This window comes from Argentina anserina, chromosome 2, assembly GCF_933775445.1.
Source record: "Argentina anserina chromosome 2, drPotAnse1.1, whole genome shotgun sequence".
Taxonomy (NCBI): domain Eukaryota; kingdom Viridiplantae; phylum Streptophyta; class Magnoliopsida; order Rosales; family Rosaceae; genus Argentina; species Argentina anserina.
In genome coordinates, this window is record NC_065873.1 from 14,378,743 (window position 1) to 14,387,505 (window position 8,763).

Sequence of the window (8,763 nt, forward strand, 5' to 3'; positions counted from 1 at the left end):
ACTTTAAAATCAGGTCTCGTAGCATAATTATCAATATAATGCATATAAAAAAATTGTCATTCTTTGATGTCATTTGAAAGTATAGGGGGTTGAACTGATTAAAATAAAAGTTTAAGAGATGAACTGATTTTGTGTGTAAAGTTTAAATGGGTAAATTGAAATTAATTATAATATATATATACCTGATCGTAGTACAACATACTCCTCTTGTACGAGAGGTATGACATTAGAACAATTAGTTGCTCTTCTTGTGGACATGCATTATGATATAGTGAAAATTACGTTTGAATGTACACATATTGGCATGTATGATATTGATGAAGATCCAAAGAAGTGGATGACAAGTCGTTGGAATAAAAGGAAGAATCAGATATGCTAAAAGAGATATTGATGGAGTTTCCTATTTGATCTACATACCAAAGAGGTGGTTTCTCTGATTTGATTATTTAAGGGTAGTTTGAGATGTATTTGGAATGGTGTGTTCAAATGTATTTTCAGCAAAATAGGGAATAGATTTGAATAGAGATTGATATAAAAAAGGGTTTTGATTAATGGATATATTCCATCTTTATGTGGGTTTTACCTTTTCTTGTTAGAGATATATTAGGGAAGTTGTTAAGTGGAATTTCCATCCTTATCAAGGTAGAAGACGTCAAGGGCTTTGGGTATATATATGGTCAGATACTTGACGCAATTGAGGTGGTGAACAAAAAGAGAAGAAATTCAAATAAAAAGAAAAGCTTAGTGCCAAGAGATTTGAGTGACTCCGTTGAAGACTTTAATGGCATATGAGATCTTAGTGACTCCATTGAGGACATTTGTGGCAGCATCAAAAATTTGAGTGAAGTCGACATATGATGTGATTACAATGATCTGAGTGAGGTTGTATCGACACTTGAAATAACGATATTAGTGAGGTTATTTCAATACTTGATTGTGACTATCAAGTAAGAAATATTGTACTTTTGAGAATAATATTATTTTGATTTAAGGTGTAATCTTTTGTAATATGAATTATTCAATAGAAAAGTGAAATTCTTCTACATATTCTGCTGTTATTACTTGTTATTGTCTTATCTTGTATTATCATTTGGTACTAGAGCAGGTGCTGGAAGTGTTTAGTAGATCTAGCTCAAGATGGAACGTCAAGGATGGAATCAACCACACATACTCAAAAGTATAGATTTTCCTAAATGGAAGCTTCAAATGAGATCCTTTATATATGGTATAGACCTTCATGCATGAAGAGGTGTTGAACGTGGATGAAAACCTCCAATGAAAGAAGTTGATTTAAAAGCTCCTGAAGGAACGTCCACTGGTGAAAGAAAAGATAAAGATGATCAGACTGAAAAGGAGATGAAGGCGAGTGAAGGAAATTACAAGGCTCTAAATGCTCTTTACGCATCAATGCGCAGAGAAGAAAAGAAAAGAGTTCAGAAATGTGTCATAACCAAACATGTTTGTGATAAATTATGTGTTTTAAATGTAGGTAATGATACTGTAAAAGAACAAATATTACAAAAATATTATTTTGAAATCGATGCTTTAAAAATGGGAGATGAATGATATATTGATAATTTTTACAGTCGTTTCACTAATCTCTCTAGTTTGTGTGAAAGCCTTGGAAGACTTTTACAAGAATGAGATATTGTAAGTAAAATCTTACGGTCTCTTCCAAAGTCATACAAGATGAAAAAGACAACAATTCAGGAGCAATATAATATCAACACATACTCTGTGGACTTGTTGATTGAAAATCTGAAAGCTAGGGAAATGGAGCTGGAAGAGGATGAAAGACCGAAAGGTAAGAATTCTAAAAATACTATTTTAAGTGTGACAAAAAACTTATAAATCAAGTTCCGAGGAGTCTAAAAATAATAAACTGTTGATTTTAGAATTTGAGAGGTTTTTGAGTTAGAGAAAGTCAAATTTAAATGGTCAAAATAATTAGAATTTTAGGAAGAATTTTAATAAAAATAATAAGAGTTTTGAAAAACATAATGATAATTCCTCATAAAAGAAGTATGAGTATGAAAGTAGTAGTAATAGTACTAAGAAGTGTTATAGTTGTGGTGACACTGGTCACATTGTTAGTAATTGTGGAAATAAGAAGTCTGATTCATGTAACAAGCCTTACAAGATGTCCTGGAGTGATGATGATGATAATTCCTCAAAAAGGGACAAAACTTTTGCTCTTATGTCTTTTTTCTATCTAGATTATGTAGATTATGAAATTGAGGATGAAGAGCATTAAGAAGAAGTTGGAGAAAACAACTATGACGACGTTGAGATGTTTGAATATCAAGCAAAAGTTATAAAAGTTGCCGAGCAAAGTTCAGAAAAGAATATTATGTTAAAGAAACAAGTGAAGACCCTAGAATGTGAAAATTACAATGGGAAGAGGAGAAACTGAGCCTAGTAAAGAAAAATGACAGTAGTGATCATACACTTAAAAGAAAACGTCTTCTAGCAAAAATTCAAATGCTCCAGGATGAGGTAATTGAAAGGATAATTTAATTGATTTGTTAAATTCTAAACTTGGAAAGTTGTAGGTATTGCTTGATGGAATAGATAACAAGTTTGGAGAATTTCAAAACCGCTCGAAATCGTTATCTGACATTTTGCGTGCAGGAAATAGCTACAATGATAGAACCGAACTTGGGTATATTGGTAAGTCTAGCTCAAATAGAAGTTCTAATATTTCCACTAATTTTGTTTGTGCACAAACATGTTTGAAGGCATGTGAACAATACGTTAGAGATCTAAAAAAAACTGAAACTATTCAGACCTCATTCAATGCAAAAGGGTGATCAACTCGAATGAAAGGTATTAGAAAGATATTAAAGATATTCAAAGTAAGTTGGAACAACATGGTCATTTTTTACTTAATATCTCTCACTTTGTTGGTTTATCTAAATCTTATAAAGAACCTTAATAAGCTGTGAAAATAGCTCATAAGTATCCAAGAAGAAAGTCTGAAGGAAAAAGGATAATCAAAATTTCATAGAAGCTTTTTGTAATATATGTTATATTGATATAGATTATGAATCTGATGATAAGGAAACTAGAACTGTAACAGATTCAATAAATGTTACTATTGAAGATAATGTGTATTTTGTCTAGTTTATCTGATGACAGATTAACTAGATTAAAAATTAAGAATGTGCAGTTATAGGAAGAGGCAAATGAAGTGGATAAAAATCTACAGCCCACAACAAAATATAGAACTAGATTTAAATAGAATATTAAGGAGGCTCTTCAAGATAACGATTGGATAAATGAAATGTAAGATGAGCTCAATCAATTTGAGAAGAATGATGTATGGAATCTTGTTCCTAGACCAGAAAATACAAATATAGTTGGAACTAAATGGATTTTCAAGAACAAGATGGATGAGCATGGAAAAATTACAAGAAACAAAGGCAAATTGGTTGCTCAAGGTTATTCACAGGTTGAAGGATTGGATTTTGCTGAAACGTTTGCTTCGGTGGCTCGGCTGGAATCTATCAGACTTCTGCTTTCTATTGCTTGTCACCGTAAGTTTAAATTATTTCAAATGGATGTAAAAAAAGCTTTTCTAAATGGTGAAGTTCAAGAAGAAGTTTTTGTTGAACAACCTTCGGGTTTTAAACATATTCATCATCCTAATTATGTTTGCAAACTTAAAAAGGTTGTCTATGGCCTTAAGCAAGTTCTATGTGCCTGGTATGATAAACTTTCAACTTATTTTATTTCAGGGATATTCTCGTTGTACTGTAGACAAGACACTGTTTGTTAAACATGTTTAAGAATCATCTTATGGTAGCACAAATATATGTTGATGACATTGTGTTTGATTCTACATCTCATGCTCTAGTAAAAGAATTCATTATAGTTATGACTAGTGAGTTTGAAATGAGCATGTGCGGTGAACTTACTTAATTTCTTGGCTTGCAAATTAAACAAAATCAAAATGGTATTTATTTGTCTCAGTCTAAATATGTTGAAAATCTTATTAAGAAATTTGATATCACTGGGAAGAAATCTGTGAGTACTCCCATGAGCACTATTACAAATTAAAGTTATGACATGACCTTGATGGTAAGTCAGTTGATCAAACTAAATATCATAGTATGATTGGTAGCTTATTGTATCTTACTGCTAGTCGTCCTGACATATCTTACAGTGTGGGTGTTTGTGCTAAGTTACAAGCCAATCCAAAAGAATTACATTTGGAAGCAGTCAAACGAATTATTTGATATGTCTTAGGAAGTATAAACTGTGGAGTGTTTTATACATATGACACTAATGCTGAAATTGCAGGTTATTCTGATTGGGGAGGTAATCTGCAAGATCAAAAAAGTACAACTGGTGGTTGTTTCTTTGTATGTAGGAATTTAGTTGCATGACATAGTAACACACAAAATTGCACTTTTTTTTATCTACAACATAAGCTGAATATGTTGATGCAGGTAGTTGTTGTACTCAAATGCTTTGGATGAAAAATATGCTTAAGGATTATAGTATTCCGCAGAGAAAACTTGTTATATTCTATAATAATACAAGTGCTATTAATATTTTCAAGAATCCTGTTCAGCATATTAAAACTAAACATATTGATATTCATTATCATTTCATTCATGAACTTGTTGACAAGAATATTTTTGCATTAGAATTTGTTTCTACAGATTATCATTGGGTAGACTTGTTTACAAAACCACTAGATTTAGAACAGTTTCTGATCTTACGTAATGTCATTGACATTTGTTCTCAATATTGAAAAATAAAAGGTTTGTTGGGTATTCATGTGTCGGTAATAATACTATGTTCTTGCCATTGGTTATTGCAATTCACTGGTATGCTCTTTAGTTTAATTGACATTGTTGTTTTGGACTTTTCTTTATGTGGATGTATGCTCTTTAGTTCAATTGACATTGTTCTTTGGACCTTTATTCATGTGTTCGATGATGCACTTCATTTTTATTAGCCATTATGTTTGGTTTACACTTACACATACTTCATAGTGGTGGAACAATTTGAGTTGAGTGAAATTAGCAGCTGGAGTAATTGAATAAATGTTATATGTTTTGACTGCATGCATATACAAAAGAAAGAATATATTGTGCATGCAGTCCTGGGCCAGGCTACTTTTACATCTCTAGGAGTTAACTAACTACTCAATGCCTAGAGGAATGGACTGGTATGGTTTCCCTGGAGGGTTTTATGTTTTTAGGCTAGGCTAGTTCTTTTCTCCAGGAATTGACTAACTACTCGATACCTGTTGGAATTGACTGACTTGGTCTCCCCGGTGGTTGAGTATTGACTCAACAATGTCCTGAGCATTACTTTTCAAAAGAATACTACATAATATGATGTTATAAGGAGATTGTATGGAGAAATATGGGGAGTGTCGTTTAAAACTTGCTTGCGTATTTAATCACTCTTCTATTCATTCCCATTATGAAGTATACACTAATGCACGTCACATCTCACATTTGACTAATATCCTTGCATATTGCTCGAGAACACATGTTTGATTTGGTTGATAAAGTGTATTGTCTTGCTCAAAAAATGTTCAAGTGATTGTCACATCTCTAGCTATAGTTGTATGTTATGTTTGGATTTGTCTTGTGTTACCATGACATTGTGGACTCTATCATACCCGAAAATATGGGAGAATTAGTTATGTTTATCTTCTCCTTTGCTTCCTTTGCTTCCTTCATGGTTTGTTAAATGTGTAGTTTTTCAAGAATGAGCGGAGCACATTGGACTCGACGCGAGATGAGGATTTCTTATGCTTCTCCTCCTTTGGCTTCATCAACTTAGGAGGAGATATCAAGTTCCCATGTATGCATGTACTTGATGGTGAAAGTTGCATGGAAGGCCAAATGGTGAGATTGAAAGTACAAATATTGACCTCCATGATATTGATGAAGATACAAAGAAGTGGGGGACAAGTCGTTGTAATAAAAGGAAGAATCAGATATGCTAAAAGAGATATTTATGAGATTGTATCGACACTTGAAGCAACGATCTTAGTAAACTTGTTTCAATACTTGATTGTGACTATCAAGTAAGCAATATTTTACTTTTGAGAATAATATTATTATTGATTTATATGTAGTCTTTATAATATGAATTATTCAATAGAAAAGTGATATATTTCACTGCTATTACTCATTATTATTTTATCTTGTATTTTCAACGTTGAAGTTGAGCTTACTAAGTCGGAGTTCTTAAGAAGAAAATAAATAGCCTAAATAGGTTCTCAATGTCGAAGGGGTGGATTTGTCAATTATTATGAGGAATTTCATGGCAGGCCGGATGAGCGTGTTGACTAAGCACGATTAGGACGACCATGCCAATTAAGTTCCTCATTACCTCGCAACATCGCAAGAGGAGACTTGGAAAACGACTTTGACAAGAACCAATTTCTTCGCCTTGCCGTGAACGACATTGTTCTATGCAGACCTTCTTTAAGAAGTGCCCTTAGAGTTGCCTTGAACTCTAAGTAATGCCATTTGCTTTTAAAAGCAGTACAAAGTATTAAGTTCTTCCTTAGTTTGTTAGATAAAATGTGAATGTATTCATCATTCATTAAGATGGAAAGAATAGAATAAAAATCAGAATTTGTGTGGTTAGGGTCAACTACTCCAGTGATTTTCCTAATACCGGTTATGGTTTAGGTGACAATACTTGAAAGTTTCCAAGTTTCTTCGTAGTGCATATAACTTGCAAGTATATTCTTCCAGCCTATTCTTTTGCGAATTAGCTAGAGATTCGTGGCTCTATTTTAAAATTAATGTTCTTATATTCCTATTTTCATTATTTAATTAGGGCTCTTATCATTGATCGATAAGAAACATGAGAGTTTAGAAGAGTTTCTCCCACTAATGTAATTGACAGTCCATCAGCTAGTATTTTAATCTCACATCCCTTTTTTTTATTACCATACATATATAATATTGACAATGACTACTAGTTTCCAGCAAAATCAAGGGTAGTTCTGTATCATAAAGTCCAATGTAGTTTCATATATTCCTCCTCCTCCAACTCAATTAACTTCTGTATCCTCAGTTCCTCACCTCATATATACTTGCATTATCTCCCTGAATCAGAAACCCATTCAAGAAAAAGCTGCAACTATGGATAGAGAACAAGATGAATTGCAGTTCCTTGGTATTTTTGGCATCTGCAAAGAATCCTTCAAGATTATATACAACTGGAGAAAAATCTTCAGCCAAATCACCTTGACCTTGATCCTCCCTTTGAGCTTCATCTTCTTGGCTCACATAGAAATCTCCAACATCCTCCTCAATAGGATCATCTACAACGAAAACATCTTGGACGAGAAGAGAGGGGCAGACAGCGCCGCCCGCGACGTCATCACCAAAGAATGGGCAACTTACTGGCTCTTCAAGGCTGCTTACTTCACTTTGATGCTCATCTTCGGCCTCCTCTCCACCTCCGCGGTCGTGTACACCATCGCATGCGTTTACACCGCCCGGGAAATCACCTTCAAGAAGATCATGAGCGTTGTCCCAAAGGTCTGGAAGCGCGTGATGATCACCTTCGTGTGCACCTTCCTGGCTTTCTTCCTCTACAACCTAGTGGCAATAGTAGTCCTAATTGTTTGGTTTGTTGCCAATGGAACAAGAGATTCCGCCGCCGGAACCATATTCGGTTTCTTTTTACTGATCATATACATTATTGGGTTCGTTTACATGACCATAATCTGGCAACTTGCTAGCGTCGTCTCGGTGTTGGAAGAAATGAGAGGGATCAAAGCCATGGTCAAGAGCAAGAAGCTACTCAAGGGGAACATGTGGATGGCTACAATCATCTTCTTCACGCTCAATGTTTTAGCAGCTGCTATTCAGTTCGCTTTTCAGGTGTTGGTTGTGAGTCGCGATCGACCGACGTTTGGGATGATTGGCAGGATCGGCTTCGGTGTTCTATGTTTGTTGTTGCTGTTTAAGTTGATTCTGTTTGCCCTCGTCATCCAAACGGTTCTATACTTCGTCTGCAAATCCTATCACCATGAAAATATCGACAAATCAGCCTTGTCGGATCACCTCGAGGTTATATATCTGGGAGACTATGTTCCTCTGAAGTCTAAGGATGTTCAGCTTGAGCAGGTTTAAAATTGTACTATTTTTCGTGTCTTTGACCCAAATTGCTGTAATATATACATACCTACCTATCTTAATGGAGTGAGTATCGCATTTCAGAATATGGTCTATGTATTATTTAGTGATCGAAGTATATATATATAGCCATAATCATAAACTGGTTCTTCAATTTCTACTTGGTTTTCCAATATTTGAGCTTGATCACGATGAAGTAAATAAGGTTCTGGGTGGGGAACGTGGGGCTCTTTGGGTTGGCAACGGAGAAAGACTTTGTGGACTTTTCTGTGCTACAATTAAATATATAAGAGCTAGTACATTACTCATACATGTTACGAAGCTCGAATTGTGTCTTACGCCCTTTCTCAGAGTTTTGGTTTCACGTTTTCTGCATTTAGGTTTTTTTTTTTTTTTAAATCGATGGTTTACCCATTTGCAATTGTCTTAATTTGAGGTTTTCCATTGGGACTTTGAAGAAATTGTATGGTATATACCATAACAGCATGTTGACTTGGGAGAAAATGGTCTTCATTGACTTCAAAGTTCAAACTAATTAGCTTAATTAGCCACGGATTCATGCATGCACACACATAAAATAAATTTTAGAGAATTATTACAGATGTCTGAGATCGAATACCTAAACTTATTAGGCTCA

The 8,763-nt window shown here is 34.2% G+C and overlaps 1 protein-coding gene across 1 annotated transcript; it reads left to right on the forward strand.

The window, feature by feature from the left end:
- The first annotated feature begins 7,022 nt into the window (after positions 1 to 7,022).
- LOC126782914 (uncharacterized) lies at positions 7,023 to 8,286 on the forward strand. The gene has a single exon (XM_050508271.1). The coding sequence runs from the start codon at positions 7,125 to 7,127 to the stop codon at positions 8,121 to 8,123; it is 999 nt and encodes a 332-aa protein (XP_050364228.1). The 5' UTR covers positions 7,023 to 7,124; the 3' UTR covers positions 8,124 to 8,286.
- Positions 8,287 to 8,763: the final 477 nt, after the last annotated feature.

What these genes read in the sequence shown, in the direction of transcription:
- LOC126782914 (XM_050508271.1), top strand. Translation starts at nt 7,125, where the DNA reads ATGGATAGAGAACAAGATGAATTGCAGTTCCTTGGTATTTTTGGCATC.